At 37.1% G+C, this 27,454-nt stretch overlaps 1 protein-coding gene across 1 annotated transcript; it reads right to left on the reverse strand.

The window, feature by feature from the left end:
- Window positions 1-4,117: 4,117 nt before the first annotated feature.
- On the reverse strand, window positions 4,118-26,223 carry LOC136676355 (leucyl-cystinyl aminopeptidase-like). Its single transcript, XM_066653302.1, has 18 exons — window positions 25,859-26,223; window positions 23,449-24,271; window positions 21,863-22,001; window positions 21,531-21,662; window positions 21,263-21,383; window positions 20,954-21,105; window positions 20,693-20,806; window positions 18,493-18,624; window positions 18,271-18,402; window positions 18,030-18,178; window positions 15,713-15,804; window positions 15,349-15,532; window positions 15,110-15,266; window positions 14,014-14,198; window positions 13,132-13,293; window positions 12,890-13,030; window positions 12,455-12,536; window positions 4,118-12,113 (listed from the first exon to the last, which is right to left on the reverse strand). The coding sequence occupies exons 1-18, from the start codon at window positions 25,875-25,877 to the stop codon at window positions 11,982-11,984; spliced, it is 3,048 nt and encodes a 1,015-aa protein (XP_066509399.1). The 5' UTR covers window positions 25,878-26,223; the 3' UTR covers window positions 4,118-11,981.
- Window positions 26,224-27,454: the final 1,231 nt, after the last annotated feature.

The raw sequence follows: 27,454 nt of genomic DNA on the forward strand, positions 1-27,454 counted from the left end.
ATATTGTCCATGTTGTGCATATAAACATCCTATTATTATGATGGTGGAAGATGAAATTAATTACTATATCCTGCTTTCCAGATATAAGCAGGTTTTTAAAAGATATACAGGGGTTGGACAATGAAACTGAAACACCTGGTTTTAGACCACAATCATTTATTAGTATGGTGTAGGGCCTCCTTTTGCAGCCAATACTGTGTCAATCCGTCTTGGGAATGACATATACAAGTCCTGCACAGTGGTCAGAGGGATTTTAAGCCATTCTTCTTGCAGGATAGCGGCCAGGTCACTACCTGATGCTGGTGGAGGAAAACGTTTCCTGACTCGCTCCTCCAAAACACTCCAAAGTGTCTCAATAATATTTAGATCTGGTGACTGTGCAGGCCATGGGAGATGTTCAACTTCACTTTCATGTTCATCAAACCAATCTTTCACCAGTCTTGCTGTGTGTATTGGTGCATTGTCGTCCTGATACACGGCACCGCCTTCAGGATGCAATATTTGAACCATTGGATGCATATGGTCCTCCAGAATGGTTCGGTAGTCCTTGGCAGTTACGCGCCCATCCAGCCATTGGGCCAAGGGAATGCCATGATATGGCAGCCCAAACCATCACTGATCCACCCACATGCTTCACTTTGGGCATGCAACAGTCTGGGTGGTACACTTCTTTGGGGCTTCTCCACACCGTAACTCTCCCGGATGTGGGGAAAACAATAAATTTGGACTCATCAGAGAACAATACGTTTCACATTATCCACAGCCCAAGATTTGCGCTCCTTGCACCACTAAAACCGACTTTGGCATTGGCATGAGTGACCAAAGGTTTGGCTATAGCAGCCCGGCCGTGTGTATTGACCCTGTGGAGCTCCCGATGGACAGTTCTGATGGAAACAGGAGAGCTGAGGTGCACATTTAATTCTGCCGTGATTTGGGCAGCCGTGGTTTTATGTTTTTTGGATACAATCCGGGTCAGCACCCGAACATCCCTCTCAGACAGCTTCCTCTTGTGTCCAGTTAATCCTGTTGGATATGTTTCGTCCTTCTTGGTGGTATGCTGACATTACCCTGGATACCGTGGCTCTTGATACATCACAAAGACTTACTGTCTTGGTCACAGATGCACCAGCAAGACGTGCACCAACAGTTTGTCCTCTTTTGAACTCTGGTATGTCACCCATAATGTTGTGTGCATTGCAATATTTTGAGCAAAACTGTGCCCTTACCCTCTGCTAATTGAACCTTCACACTCTGCTCTTACTGGTGCAATGTGCAATTAATGAAGATTGGCCACCAGGCTGGTCCAATTTAGCCATGAAACCTCCCACACTACAATGACAGGTGTTTCAGTTTCATTGTCCAACCCCTGTATGTAGTATATCGTCATACTTGGTGCCAATCTGTGTTACGCATCCACAAAACATGATGCTGCCGCCACATTTCAAAACAGGCTCTGTGTTTTATAGGTGATGAGCTGTATTGTCACTGAATCAAAATTTATTTTAGACTTTGGAGCAAAACTTTAAACTTTTCAAGTTACGACTTTTCTGTTTTTCTAAAACAAGCATGCAGAATTTGGGAGACTGTTGTCATGTACAATGTCAGGAGGTCAGAGGCCATATACTGTGATAAAGCAGGTAATGTGATAAAGGATAAGGGTGGGGATGTACTTGACATAGAGATCTCCCTGTTTGAGAAAGTAGAAATATGCAGCAGAATAATGTGATTTGGTCCATAGGTGTGAGTTTGTGAGTGAATGTGCGAGTGTGTGTTGCCCTGTAAAGGACTGGCGTCATCTCCAGAGTGTGTTCTCGTCTTGCGCCCAGTGATTCCGGGTAGGCTCCAGACACCACCACCACTACCCTGAACTGGATACGGGTTTACAGACAATGTATGAATGAAAAATGCTATTTGCTCTCCGTTTTCATTCACAACCATTTTAGCCTCCCATTAGAAAAGTTGGTTTCTGTACTGCAACATGTGAAGGGAGCACAAAAGACAATTTATTTACATGTTGAAGGCCACAGCACCGAAATATTTCATGCATTTCTAAGTTATATACCCAGAAGTGTGTAGTATCAATTACCAAAGTACACCACAGACACTCACACAGTTATTCATGTTCTTTGGAGATTTTCAAAGCTGTATGTGCACAATTATACATGTCCAAAACTTTGCAGATACACTCACCCTGCCATTGTCCTATTTAGATTTTTGTATTAAGAAAGGGTTTCTGGAAACAGGTAAGTGTAATGATGTAACATCTTGATTTGTGTCCAGATGAAAAGCTGGCATTTAGAAAGAAGCTGCCATCTAGACATACAGCTGTCAGTTTCACTGGGCAGATAATCTGGCAGAGATTACATTCTCTACATTCCAACCACATTCACCACCCCTTTACCTCTCCTGGTCTGAGAATTAATAGAAATGCCAACTGTCCAGAATCTTTTTAGTAGGACACACTCTCACACACCACTACAAATGCTGTTTTCAAGAATTTAATAAAATGAAAAAAAAAATAAAAGTAAAATCCAGAATAAGAATCTGTGATATGTTAATTCACCTGAACCTTAATTAAACAGATCATTATAAAGAAATTGTTCACTGACCACTGTTCACTGCACCTTATAATCATATGGAAACTGAAGATACACAGAGCTGCTGTTTCAAATTGTTGCCAATTTTTTGCTTAATACAAGACTTTAGCTTCTCAGATGTCTGTGTTGTCAGAGTCTCCTTTTTAAAAGCAAAAAAGGAGAATAGATGCAACCTTGATGCATCCCCCATACCATGACAAATAATGTTTGTTGCACAAATCACTGAAAAGTGTGAATGGTCTGTTGTCTGAAATATGGACTCATCTAACCACATTTCCACTGTCTTTAGGACTTTCTGAGAATAGCTTTGGCCCAAAGAACAGTAGAGTCATCAATTGTATTGGTCTCTACCTGTGCTGTTGTACAAGCAGCATTTCAAATATCAGCCTTGCTTCATGTCTCAGAGGAAGCATCTACTAGTGTACATCCTCCTAGTTCAGTAGGCCTCAGTATCCAGCAAAGAGTTTGAACCGGCAATGACTAAAGAACATTTGGTTTAAACAAATGTACATCATTTTTTGATGAGTTTTATAAAATGGGTCACAAAAATGTTTATGAATGTCCATCTGCCAAACAACTTTTTGTTTTATGTCTGTCAAAATGTACCTGTGTAAAGGCTGGGAGATTTTAGTATTTCTCATGCTTGTGTTTGAAATTGTATGTTAGTTGATAATATTTTATAGTATCATATTGCTCAGTAGTGGCGCAGTCACACAGCTCCAGGGACCTGGAGGTTGTGGGTTCGAGTCCTGCTCCGGGTGACTGTCTGTGAGTAGTTGGTGTGTTCTCCCCGTGTTCGCATGGGTTTGCTCTGGTTTCCTCCCACAGTCCAAAACAAAAAAAACAAAAAAAAAAACAAAAAAAACCACACGTTGGTAGGTGGATTGGCGACTCAAAAGTGTCCGTATGTGTGTGTGTGTGTGTGTGTGTGAGAATGTGACTGGCGCCCCCTCCAGGGTGTATTCCTGCCTTGCGCCCAATGATTCCAGGTAGGCTATGGACCCACTGCAACTCTGAACTGGATAAGCGGTTACAGATAATGAATGAATGAATATTGCTCAGTGGTTAATTATGTCATTGAGCTTTGCTTTTCTCATATGCAGTTTAAGGAGTGTTTGATTTTTGGTGCCAAAACTTACAAGCAGTGACACATGTGGGCTATGCCAGCCTCATATGCTAATATTTTAAAATTCAAATACATTTTACATAAAAACACTTGTGTACAGATGACTGAGACATTGCACTAGCAACTACTGTTAGTGTTTTTAAACATAGGTTAAAATTTGATAAACTGTATTTTTCATAATATTTGGTTGTTAGAAGTTATCCACGGGGACTTCAGAGAGGTAAAGTGTAAACACGGATTATCCTTAAACACTAGTACTCAAATACCTGGGTTGTTCTGTTGATTTAAAATAGGTCAGGTCAGGCTGTTAAATAAAAAGAACAGTGCCATCTAGTGGGAATGACAAGAGATTACAAAAGAATAACGCAGAAAACGAGACATATTATAAAGGCAATTTATTTGTTCATTTTCTTGTCAAAGAGACAGTTTTACAGATTCATTTCTAGACTAATAACCTCTGAATGTTATGAGTGACGTCCAGTGTAAAGCTTTTGCACAAAATAAAAGGGAAGTAACAGTGAAAGCGTGTGAGAAATGTGAAAATATGAGAGAAATACAGAGAGGGAGAGGGAATATGAAGCACTGCATGAAAACAGGCTTCTGAATATTTTGAAACAGATGACAGACTAAAGTTTTCCATGAATTGTATCAATATTAGAAGTTAAAAAAGTGAACAAATGTAATATTATATTTGTACCTGAACATTAAGTGACAGGGAAACTGGATAAACAATACACATTCATTCGGTGCTGTACATAAACATCTGAAAGGGCTGAAGAGCTTATCACTGGAACAGGAGCTGAAGAGCCAATGGTAAGCACACACATTAGTTTACAAGACTGAAATTAGCTTTCAATTTGCCAGCATCTTAAACTGATTATACACTTCATCTTTGATGGTTGCAGAAACTAAATATTGGGACAAAAGGTGAAAGGCAAAAAAAAAAAAAATGAATAAATAATAATAATAATAATAAAAACAGTGATCTGTAAATACCCTTTGACCTGTATTTAAACATAACTTGATGGTTATTTTGTAAACATAGGCTCATTCTAAAATCGAACCCTGTAAAGGTTTAAAAATGGGAAATTTAAGACTTGTAACACTGTGACATGTACAAGACAGTTACCATGACGTTTGGTAACTTGAGTGCCAACGCATTAAAAGAAAGAGCCTGTTTCTGTGATGAAGATTATCACATTACCTCAGGAATGCCTCAACAAAACTTGTCCATAAACACCACTCGTCACTGCATTCCCAATATGAATTATTTATAACCTGTATTCACAAATCAGCCTAAACACTGACATTGATTTGCTAAAGCAGTAAAATGGGCGTGTATCTGAGCGACCTTGACTGGGTCAGAGTATATCCAAAATGGCAGGTCTTGTGGGGCCTTTCCAGTATGCACTTTATAGTGAGTAGGGAATAGTGAACAGTGAAGGGGCAATTGGCGAGCAACGGAATACATGTAAGCTTTATGTATTTAGAATTCACAATATAAGTAACTGTATTCCATTACAGTTACAAAGACAGTGTTCAGAATACAGTTACATTTGTAAAATTAACGGATTACATTATGGCGGGATTGAAAAAACGAGGAATAGAACGAGGGGATATTTGCGACACCCGCTGGCAGAAAAGAGAATTACAGATTCGAAATGCAGGAGAAATCCCTGCTGACGGCAACAGAAGAAACATCGATTTAAAACAAGGACGTAGCACAGAGAGAGCAGCAAGTCAATCCTGAAACACTGAACTTATAACTCTGCTTTTAGATAGAAGCATCTTAAACGGAAACTTTTTGAAGCCACTTACTTCACAAATTAAAAACATCATTCAAAGCACATAAAGGAAACAACAGGAAAACTATCAAAGTATATTCTTCTCTTAAAATCTATTGGTATTTGAATATATAAATAAAGCTTTTAATAGCTTTGGAATTAGTCATGGGAATACTGGGTCTTTTTCTTTCTTTCATACTTTACCAGACAAATCACTTAAGATATTTTGTGGTGACATACTTGTAGTCTTTACTACTTTCACAGAGAATGCTGGGAACATTCAGGAAAGCTTGTATACATTCAACTATTTGCTACAGTAGAACACAACAAAATATTATTAAGTTTCAGGGTGTGATTGAAATTTATTCAGAATACAGAGAGCAATTTTAGTTCATGTATTTTGTATTCTTTAACGGAATACATTATAAAAAGTAACACTAAAGGGATCATTGGAAACAGACCTCACGTTATATATGAATAAAGTATTTTATGTAAGGATCAGAATACATGAATTTAGCCTAAATTTGTCACATCCGACAACATTCCACCATCAAAACTGATTATGAACATGGGTGTTTGTAATTAGGAATGGGACATGTAGTGTGACAAAAGACAGGAGTGAGTTGTCTGGGAGGCCAGACGGCATCCTGCCCAAGTCTAGTAGCACAGCAGGCCAGAGCGCACTCTGGCACACACACACGTAAACATGGAGCAAAGGAATCTGCACCTGTGAGGTGGAACAACAGTTAAGTTAAAACGAAAAAGTTCTCCCCAACAAGAGACATTCTCTTGTACATGCAGTGAATCTGGACCTAGATTTATGCAATGTTTGTAACCTGTTACGTTTTCTCAACTTCTCTTTGAAGGACAGAGAGTCCCTACTGTACACTGACCCCATTTCAATTTTTCCTCTTATGTTTCTACTAACAGAAAACACACCTGTGGCCATGAATGACTCTTTCTCAACCAACCTCCTGAATGACCTATGAACTCACGCAAGAACGCAAATTATGATTGGTCTGTGTCAAGCGTGAATGTTGCCTCCCAACAAAAAAGGGCACACATCTACTTCAATTTGACATAGTAACTATCAAAGACTAAAATATTGTGGAGTCAAATCCTGTCATTAGGGTGGTCCATCGAAGAAGCCTCTAACGTACAAAAACAACGCCCGTATAAGCCCAACCTTACAACTTACAGAAGCTAAAGTAATTGCGGTAAACAACCTGCTGCCAGATTCCACAGGACACTTTCAGAAATCTTGCGAAGTCCACGCCTAAATTGATTTTTGGCGGTTTTGGTAGCATACCTACAGAATATCGGGAAAGGTTTAAATGTTGTGACTAATAGGTGTATTGTACTGTTTTTAACTGAATATAGGTCATATTAAGTTTACAAATCACTGTTTTTTCTTTATCAGCATTACAGTATCAACTCTTTTGGAATAAAGACTTGTACATTCTCACTTTTTTTTTTTTTTTTTTTAAGGTGGAAAGGAATATTTGAACAAGAAGCTACTAAGAAGCTAAATTCATCTCTTCGTCCTTGTTCTGTGCCTTACCTGACATTTTCACAGAGAAAAATAAAAAATAAAAAAGACAAACTTTAAGAGAAACACCCCAAATGGATCATGCTGATATTCTCAGTGTCTAAAGCCTGAAATAAGTTTATTTTAAAAATAAATGAAATACAACAAAAAGTATTGTACATAAATATTTATCTAAATTCAGACACCTTTGTTTCATTTGTACTGGAATTAGGGGTGCACCAATACTAACAACACAGTGATAAAACTTAATTTGCTGCAGACATTCTTGTATTTCTAAGGACAAGCAGAGGAACATACAGAAATCAAAGATACAAGCTCTGTGTGCTTTTGATGAAAAATCCATTTACCAAGGTGCTTCAGAAATTAAATTCTTCCTGAATTTCCTCTGTACGTATTTAATAAATGACTTTCATTATTTAGCAAGTGATATTGGTTATAAATCCAATAATCACACAAAGTCAGATTTCATTTCAAGAAGGAAAAAAAAAAAAATAAAACATTGTTGCATTGGATCTTGGGGTACATCAGTACTACCAACAGTGTAACAATAATAAAGCCTGCCACTGATGGCCACAACATTAAAACTATACATTCAGTAAAACCTGTAACTGCAACCTGGGAAAAGCACAATTTAAGTGCAGTTTCAGGTCTTTGTTTTTATTGTGTAGGCAGATTGTTATAACGTGCCTGACAACACAAAGTACCATTATGGCATTGCACAGGTATGAAGATGCTGAACTATTCAAAATGACCTCTCTCATTACAGTACCATTTGCATTGTCAATATTCTCCTACAGTAGCCCAGATTCTAACACTAAGGACAACTACACCTGGCAGAAATCTTTTTAATTATATAGATGTTGTTCACTCAGCTACAGTGGTTATAAAAAGTGTACGCACCCCTGTTAAAATGCCAGGTTTAGTGATGTTAAAAAAAAAAAAACCTTTAATGAGACCTATAACCTGTACATCTCAATTAAAAAACAAACTGAAATCTTTAGGGGGAAGAAGTAAAAATTAAAACACTAAAATAATTTGGCTGCATAAGAGTGTGTACCTTTTCATGTTATTACAGCACTCAGTCTTTTTGGGTAGGAGCCCATCAGCATGGCACATCTTGACTTAGCAATATTTGCCTACTCTTTGCAAAAAGAGTCAGATTGTGGGGGCATCTCCTGTGTACAGCCCTCTTCATATCACCCCACAGATTTTCAAGCGGATTGAGATCTGGGCTCTGGCTCTGGGCTCTTCCAACACTTTAATCTTCTTCTGGTGAAGCCATTCTTTGGTTGATTTGGACGTATGCTTTGGGTCGTTGTCTTGCTGAAAGATGAAGTTCCTCTTCAGCTTTCTAGCAGAAACCAGAAGGCTTTGTGCCAACATTGACTGGTATCTGGAACTGGTCATAATTCCCTCCACCTTGACTAAGGCCCCAGTACCAGCTGAAGAAAAACAGCCCCACAGCAATATGCTGCCACCACCATGCTTTACTGTGGGTATGGTGTTCTTTTGGTGATGTGCAGTGTTTTTTTGCACCAAACATACCTTTTGGAATTATGTTCAACCTTGGTTTCATCAGACCATAACACATTTTCCCACATACTTTTAGGAGAGTTCAAATGCGTTTTTGCTAAATTTTGCTGGGCTTGGATGTTTTTCTTCGTAAGAAGAGGCTTCTGTCTTGCTGCCCTACCCCATCATCCAGACATATGAAGAATACGGGATAATGTTGTCACATGTAGTACACAGCCAGTATGTGCCAGAAATTCCTACAGCTCCTTTAATGTTGCTGTAGGCCTCTTGGCAGCATCCCTGACTAATTTTCTTCTCGTCTTTTCATCCTGTTCTTTGCAATGTCACTGTTGTCTTATATTTTCTCCACTTGATAATGACTGTATTCACTGTGATCCATGGTAAATCAAATGCCTTGGAAATTCTTTTGTTCCCGTCTCCAGACTGATGCCTTTTGACAGTGAAATGTCTCTAATGCTTTGAGAGCTCTCTGCGGATCATGGGTTTTTCAGTAAGACGCATCTAAGAAAATGTCAGGAAAACCCTACTAGAACAACTGAACTTATTTGGGGTTAATCAGAGGCACTTTAAATGATGGGAGGTATCTACTGATTCCTATTTAACATGAGTTTGAATGTGATTGGTTCATTCTGAACACAGCCACTCCCCCAGGTATAAGAGGGTGTGCACATTTACTTCTTTCCCCTAAAGATTTCAGTTTGTTTTTTAATTGAGATGTACAGGTTACAGGTCTCATTAAAGGTGGAAGAACTTCTGAAAATATTTGCTTGCTCTAATTTTTTTATATCACTAAACCTGGCATTTTAACAGGGGTGGGTACACTTTTTATATCCACTGTATTTTTAATTTATAGCAAACAAACAAATCACAGGTATGACAAACTTTTTGTTCATTAGCTGAACCTTCTGGTTTCTTCAAACACTTCAAATCATTTATTAAATTACTGGGTTTATATTTTAAGAACAGAGGAAAAATATATGGAAAGAAATGTCTGCAGTTAAAGGAAGTGCTTAGAGATTGAAACTGTTTGACTTGGCTGACTGAAAGAAAAGATGGCCCCAACAAGAGAGCTGTAAACTGAAACAACAGAAAAGATTATCAAAACTGCTTCAAGTTAAAACATTTTCCATTGCTGAACCACTAACAATTCAAGATAGCTGGAAACAGTTTGAACAGTTTTTACTGTTCATTAGCAAAGTCCATGCGTCAAACAATTCAGGCCTAAGAAGGAGCAACATATTCCAAATTTTTTTCCTTGATGTGGAAAAATAAATATAACATTAATCAAAAAAATGTAATTGGTTCGGGTCTTTTTGAAGAAGCCAGTATGTTCAGCTATAACAAAGATTATAAAAATTATCTTTGATAATTTCTGCCAGTTCTGCTTCGGTTTTTAAACTTCAACTGACTTCAGAATTATTGGTACCCATTTGCAAACATGAAGCGGCCAGGAAGTATAATTACTACTACTTTGAATACTAAGGTAAGCATGCATTTCTCCTCATAAGACCATGTTTGCAATTTTAAAACTGTTTTTCCAATGGTACATTCAAAGCTTTTATATATAACAAAGACAGCAATAAATATTTTCTTTTAAATTAAATCTGCTGTTTTGTGTTGGTGTTGTTTTAAGACTGATTTATGAAGAAACAAACAATGGCCTATGTTGTGTCTATCTGGATCTTCTGGAAGGTATTGTTTTGTTCAGCTTCCCAACATTATTAACAACACTACTTATAGCTGCAACAAATATCATCAGTAAAATCCTCTGGTCTAGTTCCCCGCACATGTGCCAATAATTCTGAAGTCCAATCTATAAAATCTTCAGTATTTTTCCTGATGCATTTAAAGTTAATATTATAGAACATCAATCTCAGATTCTTCCACGAAATGCATAGCAACACAAAATTGAAAACCTACATTTAATTCCTATGGTTAACAGCTTTATCAAGGCAAATAAAAGCTTCTCTATGTGCAAGTTCATCCAAAAATATAAAACACACAACATATATTATTTATAGGATTTGTATATACAACATTAACTTTATTACCACCTCGTTTTTACACTCAGTGTCCATTCTCTGAGCTCCACTGCCCATACAGGAGCACTCTGTATTTGAACAATTATAGACAGTTATTCATCTTTTGCTCTGCATACACTGATTGCCCACTTTCATCCTGTTTGTCAATGTTCAAGTCCATCATAAAGCAGGTATGACGTGGGTGGAGGATCATTCGCTTAGATGCGGTGAGATTTTCACACTGTTGGCATGTTGGTGGAGATTTTAAATACAATGTCAACTCACTGTCAAGAGTATGCAGAGCAACAGACGGGATACTCTTTGTAATTGTAGAACTACAAAGCAAGTGGAACTGAGAGAATGGACAGTGAGCATAGAAACAAAGATGTTCATAATGTTATGGGTGATCAGTGTGTGACACACACAAACTATAAAACAGATATAAATTTAAAAAGAAAGTAAAGAATGAGGAAGAAAAACTGCTAAGGCAAGAATATTTACACAGTACCGGCTACGGGCATTGCAGATTCCAGATGAATATGCATTTTTCAAATTTTACTTAAGGGAAAGAAAAGCAACTCACAAATGAGAGGCTTGCAGGTGCTGATTGTCTGCACATATTCAGACAGATACATTATCTTAGCACCACAGGTGCATATCTCCTGTCAATACAACAAGGAGGTCTATTGTCATACTTCAGTCATCACAGGATTTGAGAAATCAAACTCCCTTTTCCCTAAATTACATTTTTGGCAACATATGCGAAAGGCATTTTGAAGAGATTCTGCTGAGAGGTTTGGTTTGTAGCCACTGACAGCAGTGGGAAGCAAATGAGTTCAAACACAATCATTCATAAACCATTCACAGTAGACCTGAGCAAGCTGGAACTCCTAATAGTGCAAACAGATTTATAGCTAAAGCCACACATGAACAGAGAGGGGCCCATCACTGCAAGAGCAGCAAGATTCCAAGCAGTGCTTGAAGGTTAAAACAGGCATGTGCGATGCCTATGTTTTTACCCACAAGACTGGAATTTCATAAACAACATGATGCTGACATCTACGTGGCATATACTGAACCACAGTGACAATGACCTACTTTATAAAGTTTGGTTTCAAGGGACAATCTAGAATCTAGCCAGCTAGTCAGTTTAGTCCTCAGAAAAAATAAAACAAAATGAAATCAAGGACATAAATAATTATATGAACAACAAATGAAGCCCTGATTCTTTCATGTCCATGGCCCATCTCTGCACACATGTAGCTCTGGCTGTGTGTTACGGCAATGTCACTCACAAGTGCTCGGCCAGATCTCCTGAATAAGTTGGGGGTAGGGCATGTGCATCAGGGAAGCAGCTGCAGGCCCCAAAGTCTACAGCCACGTCCGGAGTGTGGCCAGGTTCTTGTCCATCCATTGCATGTTCAGCTTGATGGTCTCTGTGGCTTCCTGAAAGGTCCTCATTTGAAAACCTCTGTCCTTCAGCGAGCTAAAGAAATTCTCAACCTAGAAGATTAAAGCATGGTGTTCTGAAGTGATTTTGTGATAAATATGCAACTTCCTTTAGATGATCATTCAAGAGAAGTTAGTTGCTGCTGATTTTGGTGCTTCACGTTTGACACTGTGTTGGCCATGTGACATTTTTTGTTTATTTTTATATACAGTGATATTTCATACAGTGTCCGGAACCAAACTGAAGTTACTGTCTGATGAGTTTGCTGTAAAGTTTTTACACGGCTAACTGGTGGTCAAAAGCTAGACTATATTTTAGCTGTATCAGCCTCGTAGCTTCAATGGGAAACCTGCTATATTTAATTAAGGGGAAAAGTGTAAAATTAAGAACTCACCTCTTCAAGATGCATCTTTGAGGAAAACTGACTGGTTGTTGACATGATGATGTTTTGCAAGGCAAAACTACCAATGGGAAATCTTTATATATATTAAAGAAAAAAAAGACATATTTTTGTTATTATACTAAAATAGTATAATAAAAAATAGTTACATGTACATAGTTGTAAATACTTAAAAATAGTTACATGTACATAGTTGCATGTGATAAATGTGTTTGCATTCTTTCTCTAGTGAAATGATGTACCCTTTTCTGTGTAAACTGACTAATTTTGCTTTTCTTCTCTATTAAGTTCCCTCATAAATATTGGGATAAATAATGGGGGCGGGGTGGTGTCTCCACTGGTTTGAATCTGTATTGTGGTTCCCATTTTAAATGCTTGCTGTCAGTATTAGAGGTTGTGCCTTTTGAGCAACATAAAGCAACCACTTACTTTTCAACAATTTTGTCCCAGTTCTCTTTCACAAAATCCCAGGCATGCAGGTAGCCTGCAAATTGTCTGCACACTGTCCTAATCACAAGAGGAAGTTCAGGAGTCTGAACATCACTTCCAGAAAGAGTAGCTTGTAGGATCCTTAATGGGACGAAAGATATATATTTTTTGATACATGAACTGTCCAAGAAGTCTCTGTATCCATCTGAATTAGAGGCTGGTAATTTAGACAGAATCCTTACCACATAATAGTGTGCACATCCTGTGTACTAGCCAATGCTTCCAGTGTCTTGCGTTTCTCAGAGTCAAAGATGGAGCGTTGGTAATTTTCAAATAACTCTGGCCAAAATTCTTTATTTTGGGCTGCCACAGACAGAACGGCTCTCAGCAGGTCTCCAGGAATACTGAAAAAAGCAAAACTGCTCAACACGTCTTTCTACCTGGGATTCTCAATATATTTAAATAAAAAAACTGATAATTCTGTACGGATTCATAAGGTACATTACCCGTTGTGATAAAATATTAGAAATACTTTTTTTTTTTGACATGCTTCATTAAATGTAACACAAAGTTCAAACAACACAGGACCATTCTCCCATCTAAAAAGTCCTGTTCAGAATGAAACAGTGCCTGTTCCTTTAATTAAAAAATAAACCACAGCTCAGTTCATCATGAGAGCCTAGAAGTGAGAAGGAAGGCAACGCCATTTTGGATTTTAAGAATTATAGCTTGTTTTTCCTTCCTTTCTCTCGTTTTTGCCATATTTACTCAGTGCTTTCTTTGCTCTGCACTTGTGTTTCTGCTGCTTTGTTTAAACTTGTATTTGTGCTCTCACCTAAATGTAGGTGTCCAAATTGACGGCTGTGACAAGTCCCTGTACTCAGCGCAAAAATAATTCACAAATAAGAAAGTGTGATTTTAAGAACAAGTGTTCATTCATTTTAAAAAAGGGCATATAAAGCCCGCAACTTCTAAATCATGCCATCAACACCACAAAAAAAGTGAAATTGTTTGTTCTAGTTCCACTGGCTGACAGAGGAGTATGATGTGTATGCACAGGAGGCAAACTGGACATAAAAATAAAAAATATCAGTGAAATGGGAGGAAAAACTCCTTAAACTTACGTTTTAGTTTTGTTTGAAGCTTTCCACTGATCATAGAGAGTTTTTGCCTGCTCTATGCAATTAGGCCTGTCCAGGTTGCAGGCTGTCTCAAGCAGGGCTGATCTAAGCGTTTGCTTTGACACTGATGTCTCCTCTCCCCATGATTGGCTGTCCATTAATTTACCAAAAATAGTAAAGATATATGACTGTGGAGAAGAAAATAGAAATGAAAAATTCTGGTAAGGAAAAATGCCTCATTCCTTTCAATCAGACAGTTAGCAAAATCAAGATTGACATTCCCCCCAAACAACCATAATTACTACATCCTGCTTAAAGTTTCTCTGAGAAAACTTCTAACAAAAACACCTGTTGAAAAAATAATTACACTGGCAGTAAATAAGTCACAATTATTAGGATAAGACAAAAACTACTGTGTTACTGGGGAAATTTTAATTCAGACACCAGCTGGAGGGTGGTGCTGTTTTTATGTCCAATGCTGTAAATATTTTGGATTAAACTAGGCTAGGTGATAACTGTTAAGTTATCTAAATATTATCTAGGTTACTGTACTTACTATCAACAATTTTCATATGATGTGTAATTATAATGTTATATAATTGTGTTAAAATGAACTTTACTGTCAGCTGATCTAACAAGTGTTGGTTCTCCAGACCTCTTTAAAAAGTCTATCAATTTTGTCCCAGCACTTGAGTTTTTTGCTTTAAACTAATTAATTAATTAAAATGCAGTTAATGATTTGTTGCACTGATTTTAAATGTATGTTTGTTGTCAGTGTCTGACATGTTAAAGTTTTAACATATTTAGGTGTCTGTTTTACTTGCTTTACAAAATATTTTTAGGTTTACTTCAATTCCTCGTGTCTGCAAAAATGTAGGGATAATTCTTTCTGTTCTTATTTAACCACACTGCTTTACTGTTAGCATGTTAGCACAAGTCTCAGACACCTGCAGATTACCTGAGTAGACAGTTGGACATACATAGCAAAAGTACTCAAGGAAGGTTAGATTTATCAATATTTTGCAGACAGTCAGTTGAAAGAAACATTCATACAAAATACATTTTTAGTGAGAGTATGAAGACAGACAAACAAACAAACCGTCATCCTGGACATCAAATTCAAATCAGATCTTTTGTCCAGCAGTCTCAAAATATGGTTGAGCTGAGTCAGAGCTTCAGTCAGTGGAGCTGCCTCAGTTTCATTCTTCAAGTACACCAACAGATTTAAGATCTGTCTGAAGGACACCTTTCCCAACCTACATAATCACATTTGTTATTTTATTTCCAAAACTCAGACATTTAAAAGATGACACCTAAAGAAAACTAAACCTAACCTACCGTGACAGAGCAAACACATTGTTGATGAGAGACGCACGGTCCATCTGAGGAAGAACATTCACATCATTGTTTAAGGCTTCAATCAATGCCGCCCAGCCATCTACTCCATAGTCAACTATGTAGAAGCCATTATTCTTGTAGTTAAACTTCAGCCATTTCACATTGTCTGTAAGGTTAAGAGTGGCTGAAAAAGAGAACATTAGAAAGGAGGTAAAGAAACCTATAAACTGATTAGCTGCAGTTCTCTAGAGTCAATTTCAGGCCTGGAATATTTCATTTAGCTTCCCAGCTTGATGATGCTACTGTAACAAAGCAGATACACCAAAACTGTATACAACATCTCACAAGAATAAAATCAATTTACCCGTTTTAGTCTTGAAAAGAAGCAACTGCACACAAGAGTCCAACTTGCTACAGGTGTCATTAACATATGTGAGGGGGATGTGCCATAGGTTGCTGTAAGGAGAACAAAGTCATGTTTACCTCAGTTGACTTTGACCAACAGTTTTTAGATTTTGATTTCTCATGACCATGGTAGAGACAAAAAAAAAAAAGAACTCGTTTGACCCTCTATTACCATCATTAAGGTTTTTAGTCTATGATCACATATCTTAGAAAAGAAAATTCTTATTATAAAAGATAAATAATGAAAAACGTACAGGGGGTCCTTGATTTACGACGTTGATCCGTTCCTACGTCGTGTCGTAAACCGATTTTCGGTGTAAGTCAGAACATACTGTACGTAAATAACATACTGTAAGCACTTGACCAATCCTCCTTGGTCCTGAGCCGCGTAACCGCGTATTCTTCCACCGCGCACACCAAACGCGAAGTTTGCGTTACGATGTTTACGACGCAAAACCACTTAAGTCGAAACAAGGCTTTATACAGTAAACGGGAGATGTGTCGTAACCACGAGACATCGTAACTCGGGACTGACGTAACCCGAGGACCTCCTGAATACCCCTATGTACACAGTGCTGTTGTAGCAAATATTTGAATGTCTTTGGTCAAAATTTAGGAACATATTTTAATATTTTATTTAGATTTTTTTAAATTAATTAATTAACTAATTTAATTTGATTAATTTACTAATAAGACCGCCAACCACCATGATTGATATTACATTATTTTGTGTATATATAAAGAAGTTTAGACTTTGATGCCTGCAACAAACTCCAAAATACTGGGACACAGGCACATTTTTCCACTGTATTACTTTTAATTTCCTTTTAATCACACTTTTAATAGTTTAGGTAGACTTAAGAGGTTTGCAAGTTGATTTTAAACCATTCTTAGAAAACTGTGTAATCTTAATTTTCTATAAAAATATTCAATTTTATTCTGGCCCTGTCCCAAGTGTTTTTAGTGTGATACAATAATCAAATTTAAATGATTTTTAAATGTTTACCAAATACTTTCATGACCCTCAGCCAAAACATTGGAACTCTATTCTTTATACTTTAATTCATTAAATAAATATTCAAGAAAACACATTGTTTTACTGCCTTTTTAACCATTTCAACTCTGCAAACACATTTAGTAGAATTACTTTACATAGTACCAACCTATATACTGCAAAAATGCCACAGACATTTTTGATTCAACCATTCTGAAGACTTAATAAATTATGCAACATGCGTTTTGTTCAGTGTAGGTGTCTGCCACAGAGAAAGTCTTGTAAAGTGAGAGGGTTGTGGAGCAGCGAAGCTGCAGGCAGGCTGTTACGCCCCTACGCCTCCCTGACAATGATCTTCCCGCACACTGGACCCTTTCATACCTGCAATTAACACTTGTCCTGGGTGATCTGATCACAAGCCAGTACAAATTACAGGTGGGAATGGGGTAATTCAATCACTTAAACCATACTCACATCATTTTTGCAATGTGAATGCCAGAGAGTCTCGATGAGTCTACAACAGCATTAATAACCTCATGCATCGACCACATCATTGCCAGGGTTCAACCATCAAATAACCCAGCCATGGTTTGTCCAATAAATCACAAAGTTTCATGCTGTAAGGATTGTGTGTGTGTGTGTGTGTGTGTGAGAGAGAGAGTTAATTGATGAGCCAGCATGGCTCTGACTCACAGATTGAAACATACATGTCACATTTTGGTCACAATATAATCTAAAAACATTTTGTTTCAACCAGTGAGTTCTGGGGGTGCATTTATTGTTTCACAGACAAATAAACCAGGTGGAGTTAAAGTATTACTTTCAGTTTTACGCTGCTGGTGGGAGTGCCAAATCTGCCATGCACTTCCTCCAATGGAAATAAAGGGAGAAATCTGATCACAAGCTTTCACAAGGGAAATGCCAAGAGTGACAATGTGTTTTGGCAGTCATTTGTTTTTGGGTCATCCGAGACACATACTAATGCCATTTATGATCAGAGCCTCATAACTCATAACTCAGTCAGCCAGTCAGTTAGGCCTAATTAAAAAAAGCCTCTTCTAGGCTAACACATTAGGCAGTTTCAAGCTCTTAATAGGACAATAACATGCAAAACCTTAATTCTTAAGACACTTAAGCAAATTGTTAAAACATTAATATAGTAAATTGTTAAAGTTACAAGTTTTTTTTAAAGTTGTTACCACTTTTGGAATTAGGAGTACTGTAGTACAGAGATCAGTTAAACATATATTTACATGTTTAACAATTAAAAAAAAATGCTTACCTGTGATCCGTGGTACTGTTGGCATTCAGGAGAAAATGTTCTTGTGTTAGAGAGACTTGCATGCCTGTTCTTTTCACAGAGACAAGTGGAAAGCCTTTCTGCGTAGTCCAAGTGTTCATCATCTCGGTCACATTGATGTGTTGTTCCATCTATAAAACCCATGTCAAATATAATTCATGAGGATTAACTATTTGTTATTAATTATTATGTAAGCAATTCCCAAAACAGGAGAAGGCCATACCAGTGAAAAGCTGCACCACAGATCTACACTTTCTGTGTTGCTGTAACTGAATTTCTTTAAATAATCAATCACGCCTTTTCTGAAGACTTCCTCTTTGAGATTTGCATTGAGCATAAGCAATACAGAGGCACCCTGAGTGGGAAAGAGACGTGAAAAGATTATTGGTATGTTTAGTAGGCTGAGGAACAATGGAAAATTAAACATAAAATAACAAAACAGTACCTTTTCATATGACATTGAGTCAAACATTTCTGCCACCTGCTCTGGTGTGGTCACTTCTGCAGACACAGAATGGGATGAATTCAATGCATCTTCAGCCAAGGCTTGAAAACGCACCCTCAGGAATTCATTATCCTAGAAATGAAGAATGAATTTAAAATGAAACTTGCAACTGCACAGATCAAGTCATAACATTTTGGCTAGGTCTAATCTATTCACTAATGACAGCCATCAAACTCTTTCCTGTACACTATGTACTTACTGATGTATTTATACATTATTTCATAAACAGCTAACATCAAATGAATATAAAGTATAAAATTATTATTATTATATTGTCCACACCTTGCAAACTGAAAAATGCTTCTAAGTTGTGAATTCCACCATGTCAACCCCCAAAACCAAATTATTTCTCAAAAGGGTGAATCATACATTATTCTAAAAGACAAAGGCTGGCTTTAAAAGACTATAAAGGCCTTGGTGACACAGAAAAAATGTAATCAACCAAATATTTGTAATTTTAATGCTTTTATTATTATTGTTGATACAAATGTTGAAAATATTTATCGAAACAAAACGCACACCATATGCAAATTACTAAAATCCATAGAGAAAGATTTCACTACACCTAATTAAATATAGAAGAGTAATAAAGTGAAGAAACTACGTTTTAACATTTTATATGACTATACCGAGCGAAACAGCAATATACTCCCTTAATTAGCGATGGGAGGTAACAACCCATACATACACACAGCTAAGATGTAAACAGGATATCCTAACTCATGTTATTTTGATATTAGATATATAGATTACATCAGGCAGATTACATAGTTTTCAGGCATTTGAGTTGCAGTTACCATCTGCTCCACTCTCAAGGTGATTCCATATTTTTTTATTTCACAAAAACTATGATTGCTGTATTATACTGAAGCACCTGTATAAGCTGCTTATAAGTAAGGCAACAAATACATACATTTACGTTAATATAAAGGTGTAGATTAGTATTAATATAACCAAAGCATGAAGATAAATACAGTCTTAGCTCATTGTTCATAATCCCACCTGACAAGTTTATCTTGTATTTTGTATTAAACAGCCTCCAACTTCCTGCTCTGTCTTGTAAGCTCCTTCGCTTAGTCACTTTACATGTCAATTACATGTCATCCTCACTGCCCCACCTTCAAGTCCCAATTTTAGTTTAGTCACTATGTTAAAAATGTATTTACGTATTACCCCACTCGAGCGTTACAGGGCCTTTTATCTATTTTAGTCAAATAAGCATTTTATTGCAGCATTTATAAGTGATCTGCACACCAGACAGTCACTATGGTGCGTGCCTCATGCAGTATGCTTCAATAATAATCAGTGTAGCTTTTCCCACAGGTGATTACACGGCACCACGGCAGTAACGTGTATGAAGAGCAAAAATACCCTGTCAATTCCTAAGACATGCCATATACGGCATTTTATCTTTATTGGATCTTGGCCAATAAACATACTGTGTTTTCTAAAGCAGGAGGGTTTGTTTATTTACTCCAGTGCCAAACGGTCCACGGATTAATTTCATATAAACACCTATTTTAATTCCTGTGTTTCCTAAAACACAATAATTCATCTCATTGTGTATTTCAGTACCTTATTAAATAAATGTGCCCAAAAGGGCACAACGATGCACTGCGTGTCTCCATTATTCTGTCGACACTTGGGGCACAGATGATCCTCTCGTTCTGTGGCAGAAATTAAGTGACATTTTGGGGGCTTCGTATGGGGACTTCAGCTGGAAATAAGTTTTTTTTGACTTGAGATCTACATTTAACATGACATTTCTTTAATGATTTAAGTGGATAAATTCAAAATTAAGCCTTCAATGGAGTGTTAGACGATTGGATTTTTTACAGGGGAGGTGAGGCACATTTGGCAGATGTAATGTACCCATATTTGGACTTAATTATATTAATTTGGAAAGGGGTTGATTCACATTATTTAAATGAGGCATGATGAAACAAAATGCATGGAGCAATGGACTAGTCAATTATAGACTAATATATAAATAAATAATAGGTCATATGGCAATACTATGCAATCATTTAGTTCATATTGCCACTGATTGAAATAAAAAATTCTAAAGATCTAATCTAATGAATCATAAATGTTCAAAACTGAATTGTATAATAAGAAATGGACTGAAAAACAAACTCACAATATCAAGTTCAGGGAACACTTTCTTAATAGACATGTACTGCATGTAGGTTGCAAATCCTTCATTCAGCCACAGATCGTTCCACCAACGCATCGTAACTAGGTTTCCAAACCACTGAAATAAAACAGATCTTAATGTTCACATCAATTAAGTCAACAAAAATAGCCACACACCAATAAAACAGTAATGTACATAAGCATATCTGCAAGGATCAGGATGATGAAAGAAATTGTGGCCTGATTTCACTGTGTATTTTTGTACCTGATGGGCAAGTTCATGTGCGATGACAGAGGTCACTAGTTGCTTATCCATGGGAGAGGAATGGTTGCCCACAAGTAGAGTTGTCTCTCGGAATGTAATGAGTCCCCAGTTTTCCATAGCTCCTGCCAGGAAGTCTGGAATGCCCACTAAGTCTATTGATAAATTGGAGTCAGACTAAGTCACAAAAGCAGACTAAACTAAATTTGAACTAATTCAATATTGGTAACAACATTATCACGGGTTCTCATCTGCACACAGAAAACAATCATTCCTATTTGTATAGTTACTCTAAAGTGAGGCATGTCTCACCCAATTTGCGCAGAGGATAGGGGATCTCAAAGAAACTATTGTAGAATTGCAGCAACTTAGATACAGTGTCCAGAGCATAAAGAACTTGGTCTTTTTTATCTGGAACTGCATATACAGAGACCTGAGGAACAAGTAAGCAAAATTTTAAAAACTATAAAAAGACACAACACAGCTGACTTACAGGACAACATCTAAAACAGCATAGACATTAGACAGTCAAATTAAAAAAAAGTAAATTTAATTTGGATCGACTTGGAGCCATACATACCAGAGTGTCTGAGACGTTTCTACTGACACTGCTGAAATTGGCCACAACAAACGCAACAAGATAGGTGCTCATATTCACAGTTTTTTCAAACTCGTCTTCAAAAAGCCCATTGGGTAACTTTGTACTGCTGACCTAGATAATAATACATGTTTAAATCTTCATGTGCCATAATTCATACATCATTCTGGAAATTCTTTTAAAGGTTTGTGAACTCTAGTTAAGCATCATCTAAAACACTTCTTTATCTCAGTAGAATGAATGCTGTGTCATCTGTGTTTTTATAGCAAACAGCATTATTGTTCTAAAAGTTTTAAAAACTGAAGGATTATTACCTTAGGCATGTTTGATAGGCTGATATATTCAGGTTCTCTTTTTATCTTAATCAGAAAACTGGCTTTAAAGGCGGGTTCATCAAAACAAGGAAAAGCCTTGCGGGCAGCCAATGGCTCAAACTGAGTCGCAGCCAAGACCCTAATGAAAGCGAAAACGTACACACACACACACACACACACACACACACACACAGACAAGTTGAGTAAGTTAAAATAATAATAATAATGTCAATAAAAAAATAAAAGGTAATAATTAGGGAAAGTCACGTTGGATTAAAGCAAAACAAATTATATCATTAGGCTGTTATATAACATTCAGTATTCAGTATTCGTACATTTTATTCCTACATTTCTTCGTCCATTGTACTTCTTAATTTAATCTTTTAAGTATATTAGTTGCAGTTAATTTATAGTTCATTTTTATAAAAGATACACTGCTGGTTCCGTATTAATGGTTTCTAGAGGGGTGCTAATTAGTGCAACCCTGAGTGTGTTTGAGAGCGAGGGAGGGCAATGAGCGAAGGAAAGAGTGTTTGAGTGAGTGTTTATAATCGTATAGCAGCGTGTTTCAGTAATAAATTCCGACGCTGAATGACTCTATGTTGGTTGTAATATCAGATAAAATTCCAATATCAGACCAACAATAATAACTAAAAAAATCCACATATCAACAAATAACATATCGGCTGCTGATATATCATGCATCACTTGTAATAATCAACAAAAAAATAATTTTTAAAAACCTCATATTTCAGTTCACCTTAGCTCCACTTAGCATAAAGATGCACTGTGCAGTTCTAAAATATACAGCTGTGTCTGAGCCACTTATATTAGAGCAACACACATCACATATGTTTCATTTCAGTGGTGAGAAATATTAACCACCCAAATAATGTCTGCTCTCTGTTGTTCATGTGTGGGTCTTGATCACTGAAGGTCACTGAAAAAGCTCTGCTCAAAGCAACAGCCAGACTACAGTCTCTAAATATAGACCTAGAAAATACAGTAAGTGAAGTTGATAAAATGGACAATGAATGTAAAAATGAGGTGTTCACTTTATGATTTAATATTATGGCTTATTGTGTGTGTGTGTGTGTATATACACTGAATGGTCACTGGAATAGGAAAACCTACCTTGCATCTATACTTATTGTTCATCTTATCAGCTCAACTTACCACACCACAGAAGCACTTTGTAGTCCTACAATTACATACTGTAGTCCACCCATTTCTCTGCATGCTTTCTTATTCCCATTTTACACTGCTCTTCAATGGTCAGGACTCCCACAGTACCACTTACTCCAGCAGTGACACTGATTGCTTGAAAATCTCTAGCAGCCCTGCTGTGTCTGATCCACTTGTACAACACACACTAAAATATCACCACACTGTCAGTGTCATTGACAGTGTAAAATGGGAAAAAGAAAGTATGCAGAGAACAGGTGGAGTACAGTCTGCAATTATAGAACTACAAAGTGCTCCTGTATGGTCAGTGGAGCTGATTAAATGGACAATGTGTATATTCAATGTTCCTAATCAAGTTTTCATTCAGTGTATATAAATATATACAAATGCACCAGGTCTACCTTTTTATTCCAGATGTATCAATGTAAGAGCTGTTATAGAAGCCATCATAGCTGTTGGAGAGATTTGCTGAATATTCAATATTCAAAACATACTGTCCCTTTTGGAGTTCATCTGAGAACTTAATGGCAATTTGTTGCCATGGCTTATACTCCAAGATCGTCACAGGTTTATTCTCAAAAGTAGCATCATGGATCATCATGTCAGAGCTGTGCAAAACAACCCTCTTGGTTTCCTGCAGGACCATAATTCTGATGGACACGCTCCCTTGGAAAGTCATGGTGGTCAGATTGGGTTGGAGTGAAATATTGTAATGAATTGGACGCACGCTGGCTGGAAGCTTCAACATTGTCCATGGGAAAAGTTCTCCATTTGATGCAACAGGATAGATATTTTCCATGGAGTTGTTGACCTTGTGGCAGCCATCTTTGGAAAAGGTGCAACGTGGGAGGAAGTAGATTACCATAACTATTGAAGCAACCAAGATTAGCATCAAGACCCCCAGCACGGTTTTCTTTGCTGAAGGCATAGAGCATGTTCCTGAGGGCTGCTGGCGGGTGTAGGATGCAGCACTGCTGCGCTGATTGGAGCTTCGGTTCATAAACGACATTCCTAGTAGCCTGGCTGAAGACTCATAATCCTCTTCTTCTTCATCCATGTCATTCTCCCCAAGGCCTCGCACCAACAGCCTGGAACTGCGCGGCTCATAGACCACATCATCCGAATCAATGGGATAAGAGGGGGATTCCTTCCCCAAATCAACCACGTCTGGCTCCTCCTCAAACATGCTGTTTTCAATCATGTTCCTAGGGAGAGGGGCCCGTTCTGTACATTAAGATGGGAGATAAACAAAATGTCAAAGTTAAGCCCTCTGACATTTTATTTCCTGTTGACAAGTGAGCTGATTGCACCCAGACTGACACATGATTTTCGCTTCTGCCTACATTATAGTCTACAAAAACAAGATAATATAGTGATGTCAACAGCGCTAACAGCATTAATACAGCTTGATGTGGACACAGAATAAATCCGAGACATCATAATGTCATCTTATAAGAAACTCTAAATGACATGTCATCAAAACTCTGGGCCTACTTTAGTGGAACAACTAGAGGAACAAGTCTGTGTACAGACTTACAAACATCCTTCAAAACGTACCAACTAACCACAGTCTTCCTACTTTCATTTCCACCTATAAAAAAACTGAAAAAAAAAAAAAATTCTCAGAAGGTCTAGAAAAGCATGTCGAACAAAGAACACGTACTCTTTTGAGAATGTATAGTACCTACAGTCATACTCTTAAGAAAACTGCTTTTGCTTTTAATGGTCCTTCTTATGAGTTTCCATTTCACAGCTCTAGTTACTAAAAAAAAGTTGCTCATTATGTGGCTTATTTTTTAAAATGTCTTCTTTCTACTGCTTGAGAGAGGCCCTGTGCTATAGAAAACAAACCAGAAAACAATGTCTGTGCAAACATCACTAGTATATTATCAGCCAGTCTCATACAGCCACACTTCTCTCATGTTTCAAGGATTCCAGTGCCTAGCTTTCCTTATCACAGAGGTGTGGCTGTGCTGCACTTCCAAATCTTATCTATTGAGTAAATTTACAGATTATATCTGACTGAACAATAAAATCTAAACAATTTTACACTATAAAGCCACACACGAGAGAAGCCCCACCTGCCAATATTTTGTATATTAAACATGTAAATACTGAATACGTTAAATGTGATTTTCTTAACAATTATATAAAGTTCAAACTGTCATTCAGAGTGGTCTTATTTGAATTCTTCACAGTGGTGTTATGAGAAGTGTTTAAAGTCTCTAAAAGCTATCCCAATTTAATGTATTACATAGATATATACAGAGCTTACTTTAATTTATCTTTTCCACCCTAAACGGTGCAGCATTTAAATTTACACCTACTATTTTAACATAGCAGCTTGTTTACTTCTACCTTTAAAAAACCCCTTTTTAAATATCTACCGTATTTCCGTTTGCATCTCACGACTTATTTCCTGGAGTTACCACTAGCGAGCTACAAATCCAAATTGATATAACGAGCTACCACGTTTCTATGAAGTTCATATTTTAATAACACAGGGGACTGTTGCTATATTTTGAAACAGAGCTAATTATTTCGAGACACGCCGTAAACAATTTGAACCAACAAAGGTCTCCGGAGTTCCCAGAACGGAACTGGTGCCCTATTTAAGGTGGAATGCAAAATCAGAAAGCGAGCCTGGTTTGGCTTCGACTTCGACACCAGAGTTGTGTGAACTTTGGCTGTTCATAATGTCTGTGAACTCGTTAAAAACAACTATATCTTAATGAAAATTAAACTTTAAATGACTGCTATAAATGTGCAGAGTATATTTGCTAGCGACGGTTAGCGAACAAGTCACCTTACCGCTTTCAAACGGGTCCATATTTAGAGTTCAGTCGAAGACCGGGATAAAAATGTGTCCTCTTCGCTTCCACTGACACAGTGCCGTGCTCAGCGTGGTTCAGCCGCCTAGTAAAGGGCAAAAGGGCTTTGAAATCCAGCGACGACAACTACGCTAGCCTAGCCTTGCTAGTCCACTAGCTGAGTTCTAGCATTGTTGTTATCATTCCGTGCGTTTATTTTAGCTTCCTGGCCCTGAGGTATACTGAGAGATGCCCGGTGTCGATCTCGGAACCGATTAAAACGCATGCGGTAAACTGAAAACAAAGCTGCCTCAGTGACCGAGGGTCAAAGACGAACCGGCCGCTGATCGTCCAGACTTCAGCTCGAGTCTCTGACTTCAGCTCTGAGCGGCTCACTGCACCCCCTAACCTGTGGATATTCACTGCTCTCATTGACTTCACTGATTTCTGTTTTTTTTTTCTAGTCTGAATTTAGCACTTTAATTTGACATACTTTCAAAAGGAGAAATGCCACAGCCCCACTCCAGGAATGAAACCCAATGTAAATGGTTAAACAATTAATGCATATCAATGTAAACGCAAATGCCTATAGTGCAGTTATAAAGTTGTAATTTGAAAAAATGAAACATTATGTTTCACATTATTTACATAAAAATGTAAACCAAAATAAAAAAGGAAATTTAAAAAAGTCATTTATAAAAAAGGAAATCTATCAAAATAACATCGACCATTTCAAAGAGGCAGTAGCTGTGATGTCATTATACTGTAGAATTAGTAAATAACTAGAAGCCAGATTTCACCAGGAATTATATATATATATATATACACACACACACACACACACAGAGAGCATAGTAACAGTAACCAAATATATATATACATACACCTTACACACACACACACACACATATATATATATATATATAAATAAATTACTGGTGAAATCTGGCTTCTAGTTATTTCAAAATTCTACAGTATAATGACATTATTGCTACTGCCTCTTTGAAATGGTCGATGTTATTTTGATAGATTTCCTTTTTTAAATGACCATTAGGTCTCAAACCTTCCCTGATTCTATATGATTGTATAATTTAGTGAGTTTGCCTTATATTTATTTAAAAGATTTCATAAGTTCTACATGTGGCTATTTTTGACCAGGGTTTTTCCGAAATTCTCTGTTTTTTTTTTGTCATTATTGAGTAGGTAATAATTTTGGGAAACATAAAATGAAACATATTCATTTTATGTTACATAATATACATAATATTTAAAGATACTGTGCATCTTGACAGTGTAAGAGTATCATCTAAAAAATTACCTGCTTTCCTATTCTCTGCTCGGTTCTTGTAGTTGAGCAGACATCTCAATGAACTCTATTTCTATTCCGTAAGATGATCATATATTTATAAAAATTCTGACTGAATGAACAACTAGCTTTTGTTTAGGAACTGATATCTAAATCTAGGCTTACAGCTGACAAAAACAGCCATTTATATATTGAGCTTAAATGGAAATGCAATACTCATTACCTGTCTAAGAAGCAGAGATGGCATGACAACTCAATATATTAAATAAACATAAAAAACAAACAAACAAA

The sequence above is a fragment of the Hoplias malabaricus genome, chromosome X2 (genome assembly GCF_029633855.1).
Source record: "Hoplias malabaricus isolate fHopMal1 chromosome X2, fHopMal1.hap1, whole genome shotgun sequence".
Lineage (NCBI taxonomy): Eukaryota > Metazoa > Chordata > Actinopteri > Characiformes > Erythrinidae > Hoplias > Hoplias malabaricus.

Coding starts and splice junctions, on each gene's coding strand:
- LOC136676355 (XM_066653302.1), bottom strand. Junction 15,533..15,712: donor TCTTTTCAAGACTAAAACGG/GTAAATTGATTT, acceptor TCTCTTTTTCAG/CCACTCTTAACCTTACAGAC. Junction 12,537..12,889: donor TGGGACAAAATTGTTGAAAA/GTAAGTGGTTGC, acceptor ATATATATAAAG/ATTTCCCATTGGTAGTTTTG.